At 35.7% G+C, this 22,170-nt stretch overlaps 2 protein-coding genes across 2 annotated transcripts in view; one reads left to right on the top strand and one right to left on the bottom strand.

The window, feature by feature from the left end:
- LOC149413743 (calpain-D-like) overlaps positions 1–18,516 on the bottom strand; it is a 39,290-nt gene extending 20,774 nt beyond the window's left edge. Inside the window, exons 1-2 of the mRNA XM_089644748.1 lie at positions 18,185–18,516; positions 12,305–12,592 (exon numbers count right to left, since the gene is read on the bottom strand). Coding sequence (XP_089500874.1) covers positions 12,305–12,592; positions 18,185–18,432 — 536 coding nt within the window. The 5' untranslated portion in view covers positions 18,433–18,516. The remainder of the gene's footprint in view (positions 1–12,304; positions 12,593–18,184) is intronic.
- Positions 18,517–19,459: 943 nt separating this feature from the next.
- On the top strand, positions 19,460–21,514 carry Atg13 (Autophagy-related 13). Its single transcript, XM_089644429.1, has one exon. It carries the CDS (start codon positions 19,535–19,537, stop codon positions 20,714–20,716), a length of 1,182 nt encoding a protein of 393 aa, XP_089500555.1. The 5' UTR covers positions 19,460–19,534; the 3' UTR covers positions 20,717–21,514.
- Positions 21,515–22,170: the final 656 nt, after the last annotated feature.

Here is a 22,170-nt window from a genome sequence, read left to right as displayed (position 1 = left end):
TTGTAAGAGGGAGACCAAACTACTGAGTTGTATTCAATTGTGCTTCTAACTAGAGATATGTATAACAGTTTAATGGCTTGTATGGAGTTAAAGTTTTTAGTTGTTCTTAATACGAAGCCATAACATATTCTCAAGGATAAATGCTTTGATTTCTGGAAACAGCAATTCGAAACGCTTTAAAACGTTCCCTCTTGATAACCAACGTACCTTGTTATGAATCAGAAGATCACCGTACTCACTCTCCATTTCAACTAAAAATTCTTTGAATTGGCTATGATTAAGAGCTTTAGCTAAAATGGAGTTAGCAATCGTAATCACCAATTCCATTACTTTACAAATTTCTTTTGGAAATGTCTGCGCACAAAGCGCTTCTTGATGAATGATGCAATGGTAAGCAAGTATCTCGTGATTATTTTTTTCTTTCAAAAGAGCAACAAACCCCTTTCTGTGGCCGGTTGTACTTTTGGCCCCGTCTCTTGAAATTGACACAATTTTTTCGAGAGAAATTTGATGTTTATCCATACATCCAATTACAGTGTTTGTGATATCCTCTCTACGCGTCTGACCTTTGAGTGGCAATAATCCTAAAAGTTCTTCTTTAGGACCTGTATGAGAAATAAATCTTACAAAAAGCGAAACTTGCGCTGTATCATTTATGTCACAAGACTCGTCAACTACTATTGATAAAGCCTAAACCAATTTTAGATCTTCGATTTGCTGGATGGTTATATTCGAAGACATTTGAAGTGTTCTATCTTTCATTGTTTTGGCAGACAACGGTAACTCTTTAATTTTTTTTTTAAATTTCTGCCTTGTTCTTAAAATCCCGAAATAGTTCTTCGGATGCCTTTACAAAACAACTTTTAATGTATTCGCCGTCTGTGTACGGTTTCCCTCTCTTAGCAATCTCTCGACTAACAACAAAACTTGCCATATTAACATTACTGAAAGATTGCATCCAGTTGTTGAATACAGAAGTTAATGTCTCTTGAGTCTTCTGGAGTTCCTCAACTGCTTTCTCCCTTGCATTACCGACAGGATAAATTGCTAAATGAAGTGTGTTTATTTTTAAATGTCTCTCCAAATTTCACTTATTGTTATGTGCCAATTTTTCTTTACAAATAAGACATGTCGGAAGGCCATCTAAGTTTTGAATAAACGCGAAAGTCTCGGTCCACTCAACTCTAAATTCACGGTTTTCATCTTCCGTTTTTCTTTGCTTCTTTTTGGTAGCCATGTGAAATAGGGGACCTATAAAAAAATCCCAGAATTTTTTTTTTTCCGTCACCAATACTAAATAACTATCATATTATAATATTATTTTTTTCCGACACCAACACTAAATAAATAACATTATAATATAAATGATTATCATATATTAAATAAATATTAAATTTATGATGTAAATACCTGTAGATTGTGCAGCTGGATGGAAAAAAAACCCTTGTAACACGTGCGCGACAAACGCGACTGGCGAGGTGACTGCTATCCAACGCCAACCAGACTTATTGAAATGCGAGAAGAGTCTTCCTCGCACCGCGCACCTTACAGTCGTCACCCGCCGATACCATCGGCGCGTCTTGCGCGCCTTTCCGTGAACATTTGCGCGGGAGCCGCACTTAAGAGGCTAAAGAGCCGCATGCGGCTCCGGAGCCGCACTTTGCCGACCTCTGGACTAGTGCATAATAGACTTTTTTTAGATTATTTAACTTGAGAATATTTCTTAATCTAATAAATATATAGATACATTTCCTTATGCGCTTAACAAGTTCACATATGTGTCTGTTCCATTTCATATGTTGATCTACAATTACACCGAGGTACTTTATTTCAGTTGTATGGTTTAATATGGTACATGAGTTATTACAGACAACTTTGTTACATTTGTTGTTTTGTATAATTATGTCAATGTTAGGGTGAGTTCTGAATTTATTTATTGAGAAAGGAATATAAACAGTTTTTTTGGCATTGATTGTAAGTAGGTTTGTATCGAACCAGTTTTTTAGGATTTGGATGTCATTGTTTGCATTTTTCTTTACAATTTTCCAGTCATTACATTTAACTATGATTATCGTGTCGTCCGCATAAGAATTAACATTTCCACTGAGGTTTTGTTTAAAAATACCGTTTACATACATGATAAAAAGTAATGGACCCAATACAGTACCTTGCGGTATCCCAAAATCACTTGTGAATGGAAGACTTGATGTGTGATTTATTTTTGCAACTTGTATTCTTTTGTGAATAATAATAATAATAATAATTGGATAATTTGTATAGCGCCGTTTTTGTGAAAAATCACCTCAAGGGCGCGGTAACTTTTTAGCCAATTTAGTGCTCTATCATTAAATCCCACAACTTTTAATTTTTGTATTAATTTGACATGAGATATGCTGTCGAAAGCTTTTTGAAGATCAACAAATATACCAACACATTTTAATGACTTATCTAGAGGGTTTTGTATAGTATGAGATAATTTAGCAATGGCGTCTTTTGTGCTTTTGTTTTCCATAAATCCAAACTGGTTTTCGTGAATCACGTTATTGATCTTAATAAACTGAGTTATTCTTTTTTAGCAATTTTTTCAACTATTTTTGCAATATTTGACAGTAAAGAAATAGGACGGTAATTGGTTGGTTCTTCCGGATTGCCGGTTTTAAATATTGATATAATTACAGATTGTTTGTACGTGGATGAAAATACTCCACTATGAAAACTTGTATTGATTATATGAGTTAATGGTTTTGATACTTGAGATTTTACACATTTCAATGTTTGTACTGTGATTCCGTCAAAACCAGGGGCAGAACCTCCTTTCATACCTGTAATGATTTGTTCGATTTCTTCTGGTTTTGTTGGTTGAAAAAGTTCAAATTTTTGCTCATTATTTACTGTAGTGTTTGGGTCATTGTTGCTAAGACCTTGTTGTATTTTGTTAGCGAGGTTTTTCCCTAGATTAGCAAAAAAATGGTTAAATATATTTCCGGCTTCTAATGTTTTATATTTACAGCAAATTTTAGAATCATTGTGGTTTATGTTGTTGATTGTTTTATTTTTGAAAGGCTTTTTATCAATAATTTCATTTATGATGGACCAGGTCCTTTTACTATCATTTTCAGATAATTCTAGTTTTTGTTTATAGTAGTCATACTTTGTGTTTTTTATTAAATATGCAAGTTTTTTTTTATAAGCTTTGAAATTTTTTGTAATGTTATATTTTCCGGTTGTTTTGTATATTATCTATAGAGTGTTTCTTTGTGTCTAATTGAAATGATTAATCCGTGGGTTATCCAAGGTCACAATAATAATTTTTTCGATGTTGTTTTTTGTTTTCGAGTCTTTTACTGTTTGTATTTTTTGAACTTCATTTTTCAGCGTGGTTAGTAATTCGTCTATCGTCATGAGAGTGTTACGGTGTCGTGCGTGTGCAAAAGACAGTACCGCGACACGGGCTCCCGTTACGAGCCTTAGAAGAGAACTGACGAGAACTGACTGAACTGAAGAGAACATTAATGACGTTGTTACTAATCCGCAGGATACAACACTAACAGCATTTTGTAAGTTCTGTGGTCAAGACGATTTCGCAAAAACACAGACAAATGATAAGGTTCCAAGCTATTATATGTGGAATCAGACTAAAATATTCCAACAGAGAAAGCAAGGTACTCCAGTTGACAGCTTTCCTGGAGCTAAAAAACTAATTCTCTTTTTACTTCATGTTGTAAAAGGCCCAAAATCTTTTCCACACATTAAAACTATACAAGGAGTTTCTTATAATACCTATCAAGCAGCATGCAAAGCAATGGGTCTCTTGAAAGATGACTCTGATTGGGACAAAACATTATCAGAAGCTGCTATTTGCAGTTCAGCTAGGTCATTGCTGTATTTGTTTGCCTTAATCGTAGCGTTTTGTCAAGTGACCGACTCTGTAATTCTATGGAATAAATTTAATGAAAATATGGATGACATTTTGATTCGGCGACGGCGAGTATTAATATCAGACAATGTTCAATACGATCAAAACATCTTTGAAGAAGCGTTATTTGAATTAAACAAAGTAGTAGAATTACTTTTTGGCAAATCTTTTAAGGATACACAAGAGAAACAACCTATGATCGTTCAAAACTGTTACAAGTTATAGCTTAAGATGAACATCGACCAAAAAAGTACACTATGAGTTAAGGTTCCCATAAGCACTTAGGTCATAGGCCCACTATGCTATCTCCCATTTTACCTCATTCCTTTAACAGTCACCTGGTTCCTTTTATTAGTTCACCAGGGTTGTCATTGGATATGTGGCTGTGTCTTCTGGTTCAACAATGTGTCTTCCCAGGTATCTGTAGCCTTGTTCCCAACAGAGAGGGACATCGGCACTAAAGGTGAATTGGAGTCTTCTTCACATTTTACAGGTAAATACTTAATTAGTAGGAAAGATAGTTTTGACAAGCTGAACTACTCGGGCATATATAAACTTAATTGTAATGATTGTTCTGCTTTTTAAATAGGAAAAACAGCTTGGATCATCAACATAAGAATAAAAGAACATCTTAGATGTTTAAATAATAATGGTTTTTCTAAAGTCGCGAATCATTTAACCACTCGGAACATTAGAACGTCAAAAGACGTAAATATGATAATAGCAGTCAAGACATTAGTACGTCTTTTCACGTAAACGCGCGAGATTTTACAAAAATCGATTTATTTCCATCACTAGTATACGGATTGCCATGATTTAAAAAACAGAGTATCTATTTATTTATTTATTATTTATTTATTTATTTATTATTTATTAACGCCGATTATAGCGGCTTTTACAAAAAAATAACATTTGTTATACATATTAATACAGAATATACATAGATAAAAAAAAATATAAATATAAAATACATAAAAGAGAACAATAGAAATAGTTATTATAAATACAATACAACAATTGTTTATATATTTATATATATATATAAATATATAAACAATTCATATACAATAAATCCCGGATAAATTAATACTTTAAAACTATATTTGATTATAATCAATCTGAGAAGCGCTGACATACAGTTTTAATTAAATAGTGTTTGTATGAGGTTAAGCTAGTAATGTTTATAGATTCATCCAAAACATATTTATTACCAAGTACATGTAGGCGATTTATTATGGAATTGAGTTCAGCGTTAGATCCTGTATTGTTGCAATGATAGGGTAATTTGAAACGAACTGATCGACTAGGTACATGGAAACATATTAACGAAAGAAGTTCAGGGGAGTTCAACAGGTTGGTAACGATTTTAAATAGATAAAATAGGTCAAAACAAATTCTTCTTTCTTTTAATGTATCGAGTCCCAATAATTGTAACAGAGAGGGGTAATTAATGTTTTCGACGAATATTCCCAATTTAAAATTAATATAACGTAAAAATTTATGTTGGACTCGCTCAAGGGAATTCTCATGTACACTGTAGTAAGGACTCCAAATGGTGGTGTTAAATTCTAGTTGGCTTCTAACAAGTGAAGTGTAAAGTAATTTGACAGTTTTTAAATTTTTTAAATCCTTTGAAATCCGTAAGACAAATCCTAACATTTGCATTGCTTTACTGGTTATATTATTAATGTGTTTAATGAATGTTAATTTAGTGTCAAATGTTATACCAAGGTCTCTTATTTCATCCACAGATAATAAGGTGTGATTATTGAGAAAGTAGGTGAACAAAAATGGGTTTTTTTTTCTGTGGAATCTCATAAGTTGACATTTTTTTACATTAAGAGTTAATTTGTTTTTAAGACACCAATCGTAAAAGCTATTAATATTAGATTGAAGTGTTAGACAGTCCTCGATATTGTAAATAATTCTATATATCTTCATATCATCAGCGAACATTAGAATGAGAACACGGGTGAATATGTTTGTTACGTCGTTAATGAATAAATTAAAAAGTAAAGGACCAAGATGCGAACCCTGGGGTACGCCACTGGTAGCTTCGAACATGTAGGATAAGTGATCATTAATACAGACAGTTAACTGACGCCTAAGTAGGTAACTCTTAAACCAAGATAAAAGGTTTCCATTAATGCCGAGTTTCAAAAGTTTATTAATGAGGATTTTATGACAGACCTTATCAAACGCCTTACTGAAGTCCGTATATATAGAATCAACTTGTTGTTTGTTGGCAAGTGCATTGGAAATAAAATTTTCATATAATGTTAGGTTAGTCAAAGTTGATCTGCCGGAGATAAAGCCGTGTTGACAAGTTGCGATACAAGAGTTTACAAAGAAGCTGATTTTCTTAAGAATCAATTTCTCAAAAAGTTTAGGTATAGACGATTGAATACAGATAGGCCGATAATTTTCAACAAAGGATTTATCACCACTTTTAAATACAGGAGTTAGGTAGCTAAGTTTCCATATTTGTGGAAAGTGTCCTGTGGAGAGTGACTTGTTGAACAGTATATTAAGCGGAACAGATAAACTTTGGACACAATTCTTAAGTAAGATGGAAGGAATCTTATCAGGTCCCGAGCTCGTTTTGGGTTCAAGTGATTTAATACAGACTATAATGTCTTCAATATCAATGTGTATTTGCGATAAGTGTAAATTTATATCCGAATTGAAGTAAGGAATTAAGTCATCTGGAATATCAGGTTCATACACGTCCTTAAAGTAATCAGCAAACATGTTAACAATTTCATAAATTTTACTGGAGCTATTTTGTCTGTAACGTATATTACCAGAAATACCAGCATCATTGTTTTTCATTGATTTTGTGTATTTCCAAAAGTATTTTACATCATGAAGTATCGTGTTCTCAACCGAATTAATGTAATTTTTATAACATCTTTTTGTCATTTTTTTGCAATCTCTTCTAATATTGTTGAATGCCGTATAGTTGGGAATTGTTCTGTGTTCTTTATATTTTTTATGTGTTTCTTTTTTAATAACAATTAACTGAATTAATTCTTTGCTGAACCATATCGGATACTTTCGTACTTTATGATGAATTAGAGGAATTGTGTCGGAAATGATACTATTCAGTTGAGAGTAAAATAGTTCTACGCTATAGTTGAGATCACCTTCCTTGAGAACAGACCAATTTACTTTGTTAAGTGCATGATTAATGTCCTGGTAATTAGCATTAATGAAATTACGACTACAATTTTTAATTAGAGGGTCACACTCTATTGTAATAGGTACTAGTATTGTAAGTGGAGGGTGGTGACTATCAATTGGGTCAAAGGATTCGGCTGACTCATAGACTTTTATACCCTCATCAGTAGAAAAAATTAAATTAAGTGTCCGATTACTACAATTCAGCACATTGTTACATTGAAATAGACCTAAATAGTTCGACATGTCTAAGATTTCTCTCTCGCACGCCGTTAATGGTAAGTAATCCAAATCATTAAATTTACAATTAGGTAGGTTATAATCACCGCAAATTATAATATTGTGATTAGGGTGGTTAGATTTGAGTAGCTCGACATCTTCACAGTGATTTTTATACATTATTATATTAGAATTTGGTGGAATATATACACATCCGATGATAGTTTTTTTGGATTTATCGTTTAACATTACAAAAATTTGCTCAACATCATTGTTTTTGTTTTTTAATAATTTCGATGAAATTTTTTTATTTACTGCTATCAGGACGCCTCCTCCTCTTGATTTGGAGCTGGTGTTCCGATTTCGGTCAACTCGGTAGATACTGTGGTTAGGTAGACCGAGCTCCGCTGAGTATATCGATGGTTCCAGCCAGGTCTCAGAGAGTATGATGATGTCCTGTGTGATGGTGGGTGCATTAGTTCTAAAGTCACTGAGTTTAGTCCGAAGTCCCCTGACGTTCTGGTAGAAGATGTAACGTGGCGCGGTTATAAGTTTTTTGGTATATTTATTATAATTTTGGGTCTATTGTTGATATATTTGATAATTAAATTATTTTCTCCCTTGCTTTTTCGATCTTCCAGCTCCTTCCACAAGTTTTGTACTTCTTGCCGTTGAAGCATTGTTAAGTCGTTCTTGGTCTTGATAATTACATTTCCATACGGTATTCCTTTTTTCTGTAGAACAGTTCTGGCTTGATATTTATCGGACAGTTCGACCTTGATGGGGCGTGTTTTATTAGTGTCCTTCTTACCCAATCGATACACTTTAATTAGCGAGGTATCTACATTATCAACATTGTTAAGAATATTCTTGACATTATTCAGATCTTCACTCATTGTTGCAGTTTGAGAATTACCCGAGCTTTCAGGAACATTGAACATTATTACATTTTTAGATCGCGATTTTCTCTCGTCCATTTCATTCAAAGTTTCGCAAATTCCTGTCAGTTGTTCCGTTTCGATGTTGGTAGTTGATAATTTTTTGGAATGATTAGGTGAAATGTTCCTGTAGGCATTCAATTCACCTTCAAGAAAACCAACTTTTGTGGAAACCAAACTAATATTGCCTAGTAGCACTGAGAGTTGAGGCGTTAATTTACCCATTTGTTCTTTAGTAAATTTATTAGTGGGATCCATGATGGTCGTATTTAAATCACGTATAATATTGTTTGCTAATGTGATGAATGCATATGTATCGCAGGAGTCCATGATAAAGTAGCTGGCGAGATAGGTTTAGCTGCCCTGACTTGTATCGGCGGGAAGGAGTGAGTACTTGCGCTGAGCGGCTAGTACGGACACGCACACAGTCACACTAGAGTAGTAAGTCGCGCTCGGTGGAATTAGGTACCTAATAGCGGTAATGGCGGATTATTTTTAATAAACTTAGGTTTTGAGTTGACACAACACGTATGTGGAGTGATGCACTACTTTCACTGCACTGTTACTAAATTAGCACTAGAGTAACGTATTACTTATGATCAGGATCTATTTAAATTCGTTATTTTTTTAATATTTTAGCAGGAGCTGATTCAAACACGTTAGTAATGTGTATATTCGTATTGTTGTTCTTGAGTAATGTGTATATTCGTATTGAGTATCGATAATGAATAACGCTACGCGTCTGTATTCAAGAATATCTATGGAATATAGAGGTGCATTATCTAAGTCGATTGAATCTGTCATCTTGTTCGTTCATAATTTATTGCGTTTCTAAATAATTTATTAAAAATATTTTAGTTTGGACGGTTAATATTTTGAGGTGACTAATAGTTTTTAATTATATTTCTTCAATATACAGGGTGTCCGGAAACTCGTAGTACAAGCGGGAAACTGGTGAATCTACATCACATTTGGAGTCGATTTTGTAGTATATTTTTTTTTTATTTGAGCTTTCGTTATCGAGTAAATCGAGTTTGAAGTTGATTTTTTTTTTTTTTTTTTTTTTTTTTTTAATCAAATTCTTATAAATTATTACTGAAGATCAAAGTACCCAACTAATTAAAACTATTTGAAAGTAAAACAAATGAAGAAACTCGGATTTGAAGCATTATTTTGAAATCACCCTTCATTTAACCCGGTGTAATCATAAAATATTTCTGCTCTGCAGAGTTTAAAACATATGTTATTCAACCCTAAACACCAGAAAAAACTTTAACCCTAAAATAGCCGAAAAATATTTTTTTTTGGTTTTTTTTTTTTTTTTTGAAAATGCTCAAATCAAAAAACTTTATGTTTTTTTGGGTTCCCCATGTGGTGTAGATTCTCCAGTTTCCCGCTTGTACTACGAGTTTCCGGACACCGTGTATAAAGTGTTATTTCTTTATGATACTCAGAAAAAAGTACATTTTTCACAGCTTTGAAAAAATGGTCAGCGATTTTTACATATTTTTGACGTTTTCAGAAAATGTATATTTAGAAACGCAAATATTTACGTAAAACAAAACAATACGATAGTGAATTTCATAATCTTTCCAAAACATTTTTTAGAATGAGGCTACGTTTCCCAAAACGTGAGTTATGAAGCTTTTAACAAAACTCGTGAATAACACAAAAATGTTCGCGTTTTGACAGTTCGCAAAGGAACACAAAGTAAATAAAAGTCTTTTTCTGAGAGGTTAATAGAAACTAATCACACTTTCGATATATCCTCTGGAACTATATAATGCGTAAAAATGTAATCGGAATTAGGTTAAATAATTAGCCTTAGAAATTAAGAGAGCTGTCAATAATATCTCCAAAATAATTAATAATCAAACAAATTTAACTGATAGCCACATATGTAATTTGTTCAGTTAACCTCCGCTAAAACTGTTTTCCCAACCCTTACCCACCCCTCCTACAGTATTTTGTCTCCCTCTTGTTATGTAAATAACATAGGTTTATTTTTCTTACTTGCAATAAGTAAGAACTTTTCAAATCTGTGAAATCGTTTCGATTCGTTTTGTCTGTTGTTTTCACACTGGCAATAGCGGGAAGTGACGAAATTCAAGAGGGCTTTACTTCCCGTCCGAAAAACAAAAGGCGAGTGTGCGGGTCAGGTCGGGGGTCATTCTTATTTTTGCCACGTTCGCAGTTCGCCACGCGTAGAGTGGATAATGAAATGTTTTTTTGACATGCGCGGCCGGGGATGTAATCCGAGAATATCCGAGTGATCGGGCGTTATTTCTGACACTGGACCGTAATTGATTCGGAGCATTTTTAAGTTCTTCCTTGCATCTTGGAAGGGCAACTTACGAGTTACCCGTGAATCCGGCACATGGCTGGTTCACACTGGCCCGTCGGCCAGCCACACGCTGATGCAGCTTGTTCCTGATGCTGCTGTCGTCTTCTACCTACTTGGCTGGTTCACACTGGGCCGTCGGCCAGCCACATTCTGATGCAGCTTGTTCCTGATGCTACTGTCGTCTTCTACCTGTTTGGCTGGACAACAGGTCCGCCACTCGCGGCATACTGCGTTCGTTCCTCAAAACTATAAACGTCATATTATTTTAGACAGGGTAGCTAGATTCTGCGTTCTGGTGGTTGGGGGTAAGTTTTCACCTTTCTTTTATACCTATGTGAAATTTATCTAAATATACCTTGTTACGGTCAGTCCAAAGTTTAACTAAAATACTTTCATTTAATAACCTTGCAACTTCCTTTCAAAACATTGCATAGATGGGATATATTTCCCCCGCCCTGTATGGAGGATTAGGCTCTACCGTTGGCTGGTCGGTTTGGGGGGTTCATTTCCAATCTATCCACTGGAAGGGACCCTGGCGCGTTTGGTTTTTTAAACCAACAAAGTCAAACTCGGCCACCCACTCTTCAATCAACATAACAGTCAATAATGTACTTAAAAACTTAAAATATAACCAGGTAACAGGTACCCAAAGTACAAATCATAACACTCTTTTCTATTTGTATCTCTTTCTGTCACCAATAACGGTGTACAGCTAGTAAGCAATAATTGTTGAATGAAAAATACCAGTATATATTGAATAATTTGACAGGTTTTAAATAAGCCAACGTAGCGCAATTGGTAGAGCACTTGACCGGCAATCAGAAGGCCGCAAGTTCAATTCCCGTTGGCGGCATATATTTTTTCTCAGAAGATTTTTTTCAATTTATATAGGTGTTTCACGCTACGGTAATCGACCGCGAAAATAAAGAAATAATTGGTATTAATACGAATTTACAACTAAAATACCACCCGGATTTGTAGAGGCGGCCGAGAAAATCGATTTTCGGCGTATTTTTTTTTTTTTTTTTCATAAAATTTCGAATTACGTGGGAATTCGTTAATTCGAAATTTGATTTTTGATGTCCGCTGGATTTCGAATTAACGAGGTTCTACTGTATTGCTTAAAAATAATATGTTATTCTTTGTGCTATGTATAAAAAACTTGTCTCTTTAACATTAGTTTATCATTAAAAATAAAATATTGCCAGATTATATTTTAAAAGGGTTAGTATTAATAGTACAGTCCATGGCTATCCTACGAGAAGCTGAAACGATTTTAGGCTTCATAACACAAATTTATTGGCAACACAAAACAATATTTATTATAAAGGTTTTAAAATGTTCGATGAACTCCCTGTAAACGTTAAGGAAGCTAAAAGTCTTGCAGCTTTTCATGTGTTATGTCTCAATGTTATGAAGTCCAAATATTAGTACGTAGGTAATAGAATATTATTTTAGTAGTTTTATAATAGGTATAATATACTAGATATAAAGTGTTAAATTTTATAGCTAAATAAAATACACCATAACAAAAAAATAAAACTAAATTTATAATGTATCAAAAAGTGTGACAATTCACAATGTATCAAAAAGCAGGAAATAAATCAAGCAAGTAGGTAATAAAATTTTCAAAAATTATAGCTACAGGCGTATCGCTAATAGCTCTATGTAACACAGCAGGAGCATAATATGGAGAAATGATAGTACCTGTGTGGGGTGGCACGGGATCCGTGGGAGCGGGAGCGCGGGGCCGGGGGCTCCTGCAGACTGCGCTCCCCGCGACTCAGCACCGTCACCGTGTTGCAGCGCGCGGCGCCTGGTGCCCCCGCAGTCTGGGTGGCGGGGTCCCCGCCGGCGGGCGTCATGCGAAAGACACGCGCGTGGGGTGCCAGGCGGTCGCAGGCCACGCAGCGCCACCCCGCCGAGCGCCCCGCCAGCCCGCAGCCCCCGCACACCCACTGGCGAGACAGCAGAGGCTCCGACCCAAATCCACATCTGCAACGCACACATACACATAATTATATATAATAATTAACACAATATACTACAATACTAAAACAGTAAACAAGCACAAATTTCGCTCCTACAAAAATCTAGTAAACTATATGTAAAGTGTGTTATTTGTGAAACTCGAATTAAAATATTAAATTCAACAATATACATTATCCCAATACAGTGAACAAAAGTGATAAAACTAAAATAAACATAATTTTGTGCTAATCGCCACACTCTGTTATATTTTTCGAGGTTATGTTAGTTGTCAATCCATTAATAACAACAGCAACGAAAGTTAACTGTAATTAAAACAATTTAAACTTAAACTAAACCATAATAAATTAATAATAAACCTTAACAATTATTAAATCACGCCGTAACATTGCGAAATTTTGTGAGGTTAAGTGATCATAACATAAAAAAAAAAACAAAAAACAAAACACCAAATGAACTGAATGTGAACTGTAATCAAGAAAAAATAAAATAAAAACTCCAATTAAATAACAAAAAGTTGCTGAATTACTACAATTAAAACGAACAATTTATTTAAATTCTAAATTAATAAAATTTAACAACTCTTTTAAAAACAGTTCTACAGTGACACCTCTTGGCGCAAACACAAAGCTAATAATAATAATATTATTTAGCTCCATCTTTCAATAATTCTTGGAGGTATAACAATAATATTTTCATATCATTATAATAAATTTAATATAAACTCGACATTCCAAAATGAAGAATACGAGGGCAAACAAAGGCGCTGAAGAACCTTTACAATTAAATGAAATCGTAAACCAACTTACAAAAACCATCGTTGAAAAATTTAAGGAGTTAGAAAAAAACATTATGTGTAGACTTGACACAAAATTAAAGGAATTTACGGAACAATTAGAACCCATTATAAAATCAGTAGAATTCTTATCTACGGAAGTTGAAACATTAAACGGCAAAGTACTAACTTTAACCAGTAAAATCGCTAAAATTGACCCTCTCGAATGTGAAATTATTAATTTAAAGGAGATTATTAAGGAAGTAAATACCAAAAATAATCAACGAGAACAATTTGATAGACTGAGTAATATTGAGATTCACGGAGTGCCAACTTCTAAAAGTGAAAACCTTCTTAATATCGTGGAAAATATATCCCAGAAGGTTGGATTCCAAATACAAAAAAATGACATTGATTTTATCCAAAGAGTGCGACCATGGCCAACTACAACTCCAAAAGTTGTACCAACATCCACAACTACTTCCAATATTATCGTACGTCTTCTTCGGCGGGATTGCAAGGATGCTTTATTGACAGCTGCCCGTCGCCACCGGACCCTGACCACAGCAGACATCGGCCTTCCAGGAGTAGCAAGCCGCATATTCCTCAATGACCACCTCACACCTTCTAATAAACTTTTACTGAAGAAAGCAAGGGATCAAAAGACTCAAAACCACTTCCAATATTTATGGACAAAAAACGGCAACATATTTTTAAGAAAAAATGATGGTTCCCCCGTTATGCGGATTTCTTCCGAGGCAGATCTAAAAAAAATCTCTTGACATATTCTTTTTAAAATTTCTCCATACTTCTTACTATTTTATTATCATTACTACTTTCCTAATCACCTTTTACTGTTTCTTTATAATTTTTCTCTAAACTTATATACTATTATATTTATCAAAATTTAAAGGTACTTTACATATTATATAAAATTACGATGTTCACAATACATCCATCTCAGATTTTATTATATTACATTTATCAAAACTTAAAGGTACTATTATGTACCTAAGTTAAAAATATTACTTCTGTATTGTTTAGTATTCTCTTTTTAATCATTTTTCATACACACTATGTACTATATTACTTTTTATTAATTTATAGCTTTTATAAATGTTATAAATGGAACTTAAGTGGTTTAAATCATGTTCTATATTTTATATTCAATTATTTTTTGTATAACTGTATGTTTCCTAAATAAACTAAAAAAAAAAAAAAAAATTATGTATCATCAGTTTCAAAATTTGGCAAAGATTTGAAAGGGGTCTTGCCCGAAGGCTTGGGGCTTGCGGGCAGCTGTCGTCAATTACCAGTTTAACATTTGCACTAAACAAACAAGTTATTTGTAAGGAGACGAATCCAATGTCAAAATCCAAAGTAAATCAAAAACAAATTATTTTAAAACAACCTAATTGAGTGATAATAGCCTCCATTCAAAGCTCTGGAAAAATTGTAACTAAGCCAAGGGCGCCTACTGTGCCTCAATACAAAGAACTATTCTATCAAAATCGTGGTTTCAAAAATTCCCCCATTTTTCCAAAAAAGAAATTTCTTCACTCATTCGAATGAGGATCGGACATTGTTCAGTTCCTTCCCACCTTTTTAAAATTCACGTCCTTGATTCCCCAGACTGTACATTCTGTGGTCTAGAAGTGGGAACTCATTATAATTTTGATTTTTGCCTATTTAAATAAAATTAATATTTAAATTCACCTTACATTTCTCCATAACTTTAAATGATGGCCAAGAACACCCTTGAAGGGTGAAATCCAGAATGGAAAAAAAAAATAAACTTAAAATTAGAATAAGGTATTAACAGCACCCTTAACCAGTTGTGTGCCTTAAGCGCGTTTACGCGCTCTAGGTAGCCGTGCTCACAAGGCCGGCCATACAAAATGAGCGCGTTAACACGCTGTTCTTTATGACAATTTTGCTTGTCAAACTCAAGTAATTTGAAAAATCTAAAATATGGAACCCACTGTGACATCTATTGGGATGGTGAAGAAATAATTATAATATAACAGTTCACAGATTATATCGACTTTAGAGTGATCTGAATGAAGCTTCTTTTGACGTTCAATATGTGACACTAATGCAGGGTTGCTACTTAGAGGGACTCCCTGCACACGGGGCGACCGTGTTTCGTGATTGCTTGGTGTATATTTCTCTGTTGGAATATTGATTTTTATTGTTGATTATTTCGTTTTTGTGCTATAATAATTATTTTTACCTGTGCAAGGAAGTATATGTTTTTAGTGTACAAAGTGTGGTCTCTGTTTTTTTTACGATTTTGGAGATTTTATACGTTTTTTGCGAGAAGTATTTTACAAAGTGTACTCTGTTTGAGTGACAAGCATTTTTTTACACCCATTGCAAAGTGTGTGATTTTTTTACGGTCAACGATGGAAGATGGACAAAGCATGCCTGGTGATGACCAACTGCTTGAAGATTTCATGGATGAAGCTGGCCGTACTGCTGAATCGGATGACAGTGATCTTGATTTCGAAATTAGTGAGGAAGAACAAGATGTCCCTTCCATCATTGACGAATATCTACCAGTTTTTGAATGGGAAACTGTTGATTTTGTTCCCAAAATAAATTCGTTCATCAGTTCGAGATCAGGAGCTAACATAGAAAATGTTGGAAACAGAGAAGCAGATTTCTTTCATGACCAGTAAGCTTATGAATTTTATTGCAAAGTAGCTCTCTGCATTGAACCTTGTTTTGAGGAGTACCACATGGCAGAAGCCTATTAATTTTTTCGTGATGTGATGTGAAGTATATAACTTTGATTAAAATAATAATTAATTTTCTGTTTATTTAAAATATTTTTTTATTCAACTAAAATTAAAAATTTGTGACAACCCTGGACATTTTGTGAAAATTTTGTGGTGTTTTTCTTGGTGAATGGCGACACAAACGACATACAGTGTACATATTTGGTAAGTCTTCAATTTATATTTTTAATATATTTCAGAAAGAGATTATTTTATAATTTTTTTTTTTGCTAAAAAATTTGCGGCCTGTCGGTACATCCAAGCAAAATACCTTCCGGCATTTAAAGGGTTAAGGTGATTTTTCACAATATTATAGTCATATTGACAATCGTTACTTGGTCGACAGTACTAACCAATATTACTGGGTTGTAACTCCAGTCAGATTTATCACAAAATCAGGATGGAAATATGAGCACTAAGAGGGAGGAATGCAGATTACGCCAAACTCTGGGAATTGAATAAAAATGCACTTTCTAGATGAGAAAAGTGTGTAGAAACTCATTAAAAAAAGAATTAAGGCGCGGAAGAATAAATTGAGGGAGATACAGCCGATCAAAGTTTAATAAAATTGCACTTCGCGATCTGTTATTATGACCATATTCGGAGAGTCCGCCGCCATATTTTGTCACTGTTAAGAAAATCAAATTAAAAACTATTTTAATTTAATACTTTTGAAATTTCAGTAGTGCCAACCAAAAAATAAAAAGTGTTGCCATATAATAATATCAATGCATGGAAAATTCTGAAAATTAAATATCATTTGCCAGATTGGTAGATTAGTATTTAAAATCTTGTAAATACTTAATTTTTGTATATATATAACCTAACCTAACTGTGATTTTCTATAACAAAAAAATGACCCTTTAATAACGCCCACTCGCGTCCCCTTTAGAGTTTTATCCCAGTTTTCAAGTAGTTTGTGGGCTACGCTAGGTTTGTATAGACTGGTTTGTTATTTAATTCTAATACCTTTTTCCCATGTTCTTCTGCCTACTCTAACCCAAACTAAAAACCTAACCTATTTTGTAAAAAAATATTATTATTATATGGCAACACTTTTCTTTTTTTGGTTGGCACTACTGAAATTTCAAAAGTATGAAAATAGTTATTAATTTGATTTTCTTAAGTCATAGTTGATTGTTGATAAATAAAACATGGTTTCTATGTATCGCGTACGAAATTTCAAACCCTATAACTCAGTTAATAGTGCCGACCCCCACCTAATTCTTTCAGATTCGGATTCCCCAGCCCTAAATTAGTCTAAATCAAGTTCAATTTCGGTTATTCGAGTGACTCTGAATTTTACCCTCAGATCGCGAAGTGCAATTTTATTAAACTTTGATCGGCTGTATCTCCCTCAATTTATTCTTCCGAGCCTTAATTCTTTTTTAATGAGTTTCTACACACTTTTCTCATCTAGAAAGTGCATTTTTATTCAATTCCCAGAGTTTGGCGTAATCTGCATTTCACCCCACTAAGAGAATCACGGGATAACAGTGCTTTCCACTAAACTTGTCCTGAGCGTGCCGAGGATAAACTGCATTCATTGTGTTAACCAGTCATAAACGGAGGAAATCTAATTGATTTACAATAGTTCAGGTTACACTGGACATTCACAAGTAATTAAATCAAACAAGGATTGAATGAGTGAAAGTAAAGTGGTCAATACCACCACTTGTTTTAATTAATTGAAGAACAGATAATACACCTTACTTTGAATTGCTGCTGTGGACAAATATGTGTTGTTAATTTTGATGTGGATTGATAAGTAAAAACTATGCGAAAACTACTTAGCAGCTGCTGTCGAAGGGAGCATCGATAAATAAATAAACATCTTTTGACAGTTCGGTTTAAAACAGTGTCGGAAGCGAGTTGTTTATTCTAACATGGAGGCGACGTCTTGTTCACTTAAACACTCGATTCTGATGCGAACGAACACGAATATATTGACATGCCTATAACCCTAATAGACAAATGAAAGAAAAATCAATAGGTCTAGCAAGAATGGGCAGCTGTCAAAGATAATTGCACTGTAAAGTGTACCTATTTTTCCCGCTCTGAAGAGAAAGCTGGGGGAGCTTCGAGAAGTCAGCAGAGGTTTGACGAAGACGCACGTCTCTCGGACCTGATAAGGAATATTCCTCGGTCTCTTCGCGTGACGTTTGGTTGTTGTCATGACTCGCGGCGAGAACTCGCCTGACTCCGCATTTTATACATTTGGTGGACTCCGTGGGGTTTATCTGGGAACAGGAGTCGCAATGCCACTGGAGCACTGAAGCGATGGAGCCCATCGTACCGCGCACATGGCTAATTCACCAACGATCCGCTTTTATTTTTAAAATACAAACTCATAAAGGAAATCTAAAAACAGCTGATCCACCATATTCGTACTTGAATGGGGTTGCCAGGATGAATGATAATTGATAATATTTTTGGAAAAGGGGAAAGACGTCGGTAGGTAGGTACCGTCCGTCAGCCTGTTGTCAACCTTATTCCGGTTGGTAGAAACAAATTAAAATTTGTTTTCCGCGAATCGTAAGCCAAATTCTCAAAAATTTTCTTAATAAAAACACATTGAACTTTGTTTTGATGGCTGTCTCGGACATACTTCTCCTAGTCTGAGTCTCAAAACGAATCATGAGCCCAGGACGCGGCCGTATGACTAAAGTCGCTTTTCGGGAACCAGTCCCGCTCTGTCCAGGTTCATTGCATCTTTGTCGATATTGTAGCTTGTCTTAAAATTAAATATTGAAAAAAAAACTTAATTTGTTTCCGAATTCATAAAAATTATTGAAAATGTTCATTGTAATTACAGCTAGCAAATTTCTGTTTTCTAGTTCAATGCTAAATATTATGCCGTTTCATAAATAATTTATAGCAAGAGCAAGGTTGTAAATAAAAATAAACAAATAATTAGATATTATAGAAGCCACGCTAAATGTGAAAAAGATGATACATTAAAAAATACAAATAACTTGGTATGTAATATTTTCGAAGAACAGAATATTGTATTATATCATTGCCTGTGACAGACCACACTATATTTGCTTGGCTTAGCCTAATTCAGTATGTCACTCGCCATTCATTCCCGTTGGTAATGTATGGCGAGCGATACGCTGAAATAGGACAAACCATGATGTGTATAGCGTAATGTGTCGCCTACCTTAGGTAGGCTATGCTTTGAATCATGTGTACCGAAAACAAAATAATATATTATTTTCATCTTTGATCCATGAGTAGAAAAAATAATTTTCCTTTGTATTTTTTAATTTCTCTCAGCATTATGGCAATTCTCAAACCAAAGAAAAACTAAACAACATCTATTATCTTCGATCTAGGCAAGTTTTTGACATTTCGCATGTATGCGTCGATTTCAACGTCCAGAAATGACGTATGTCAGATACAAATTCATCCGATATCCGCGTGAATAAACAAAAAGAAACAGAAATGACATCCATCAAGTTGAGTCCGCAGGACAAGAAGGACCTGGACAAGTACACTAAGTTCCTGGCCTTGAAGTTCACACAGGTGATCGTGCAGTCGCGCCTGGGCGACAAGCTGAGCACGGCGTGCAAGCCCAAGACGTCGGGCACAGACTGGTTCAGTCTGGCCATCCCCGACCTACAGGACGTGCAAGCCGAGGCCAAGCGCTGCTGCTTCTGCCCCGAGACAGGTCGCGCGCGCCTGCCGCTGTGCGTGGACATCTCCCTGCGCACTGCGGACGGAGAGCCGCTCGCTCTGGAAGCGTGGAGCCTGAGCGCCGCGCCCGACCAGCCCGAGCCCGAGGCGCGCGTCACCTGCGCCGTGTACAACCGCATGGGGCAGCTGCTCAAGGCGCTCGTGTCCGTGACGCGCGCCACGCCCGCCTACCGCCTGTCGCGCAACCAGTGCCCACGCTCCTATGTCATCTACTACCGCCTGTACAGCGGCGAGCCGCGCACCGCGGGACTGGGCGACGGCTTCAAGACCCTGCGCGTGGGGCAGATGCGCACGCCCGCCGGCAGTCTGACTGCCAACGTAGCCTACCGCACGCAGATGACCATTTCGCCCGCGCAGGCGCCTTCCGCCTCGCTCATGCTGGACTCCCACCACTTCAGAGAGCCGCCACGGCGCGCCGTCGACCTGGACCGGCCCATGCGCGCGGGAGCCTTTGTGGACGAGTCGCGCGCGCGGCGCTACACAGAGGAGGACTTCCTGCTACCGGAGGAGCCCCCATTCAGCTGGCTACTGCAGCGTCCGGCGTCCGAGCCCAGCCCCGAACCCCCCGCGTTGCCTCCGCCCGACGCACCCTGCGAGCCCCCTGCCCCCGCCGCCCTTCCCTGGGATGAGGACGACCACTTGATGGAGGAGCTGCACTTCCCCTTCGCCATCGCAGACAAGTGCCCCACGGCCAAGCTGGCCGGCTTCTACCGCCAGTGCTACAACGCGCCCCCTCTGCAGACCTTCTCCGCCAGTCCCCCGGAGCCTGCCAGCTCTGTGGAGGACATCACGCAGCAGCTGGAGCTGTTCGAGGCCTCCTTACAGGAGTACGATGAGATGATCACTTCGCTGTGCCATTCTCCCAACAACAACTGACTGACTGTGCTAGCAAAAGTGCGTTTTCCCTGTTAGAGACTCTTTTATTGCTGAATGTTGAATAACGTATAAATGTGTACATACAAGAATATTGTCCGTAATTTGGAACAATCCACCGAACTCGAACGCTAGTCAGAGATAAAAATTTATAATAATCTCTTGACAAATTAACCTGGTGGAATTTCCCAGGGCACTGTCAATATTTTGTGTTGGGAATATTTTTACGTTTTATATTATTTTATGAACATTGTTTTTTATATAAAATTATTAAATTAAATAAGGTTCTGACCCTAATAGTAACCTATTATACGAGACGGAATAAAGTTTGGCAACGATGCGTCCATGTCAGCATCGGGTGTAGTTTCAAATTTTATAATTTACGTTTTAATTTAAAGGTTGGCAATAGCTGGATTAATTTCCTCTTACTGTCTATGGGCCCCCGCTACGGTGGGAATCGACAACGAAAAATCCCAAAAAAAATATTTATCACATTATAGCTTCTGCAGCCAAGGCTTGAAAAGGAAAAGTTCCGTCAATATTAAATTATCTCAGGAAATGGAAGGAACACCTATAGATAGTAAATATAAAGTAGAGGAGATAAAGTGAATGTATGAATTATTGTACATATTGTGTTTTGTATGGGTGAAATGACATTATTTATATCATTGTATATCAGCAATTTTTTTTCTAATAAATGCTATTTTTAATCATTTTGCTTTTGCCATCCAAAGTTATTTTGATTGAAACTGACCACCGCAACTACATTCAATTACGTCCTGAATTTATTGGTGTAGTAAAAATAACACAAATATTTGAATAATTTTTTTTAAATAAAAAATATATATCTTAAACACGAAATGCAATATTTATATATAAAAATACAATATATATAACACATGCGGGCGAAAACAAGGGTCCCTTTTGAAAAAATGGATTTTGTTTTAAACAGCTATATCTTAAAATATAATAAATATATTTGAATGAAATTTTTTTATATGGTTCTCACCGCGTTCCAACAAAAGTCAGTGTTGGGCCACTTAGTGATGTTTTATCTGTAAAAAATGTACATATTTTATTACGTTACAAAAAAAAATGTTTTCATTTTTGCACAAATTATTACAAAAAAAAAAACAAAAACTTCCGCATCTGAAGTGAGATAAGTGTAAGGATGTATTTCCCGCTCTAAGGGAAATATAGTTTCGTTGTTTTGATAAAACATTCTTCCACACAGAAGACAAGTAATTGAAGTTGGGGAGGACTTAGTTCTCATTGTTAGAACTTAGAACCCTTACATATCTGCCCTGATGATGGACACTGCAAAGCTGTCTGAAATGTTGGTTAATGAAGGAGGTAATGCAACATGGCATAATACCCCAAAAATAAACTATAATACTTTTGGCTGTGAAAATTTCAAATCACAACCCCCTTACAAAGAAATTGATTTAAAATATAGG

Source organism: Hesperophylax consimilis, chromosome 21 (assembly GCF_061612785.1).
Source record: "Hesperophylax consimilis isolate HC1 chromosome 21, BYU_Hcon_1.0, whole genome shotgun sequence".
NCBI classification, from domain to species: domain Eukaryota; kingdom Metazoa; phylum Arthropoda; class Insecta; order Trichoptera; family Limnephilidae; genus Hesperophylax; species Hesperophylax consimilis.
This window is presented reverse-complemented; position numbering and strand designations above follow the sequence as displayed.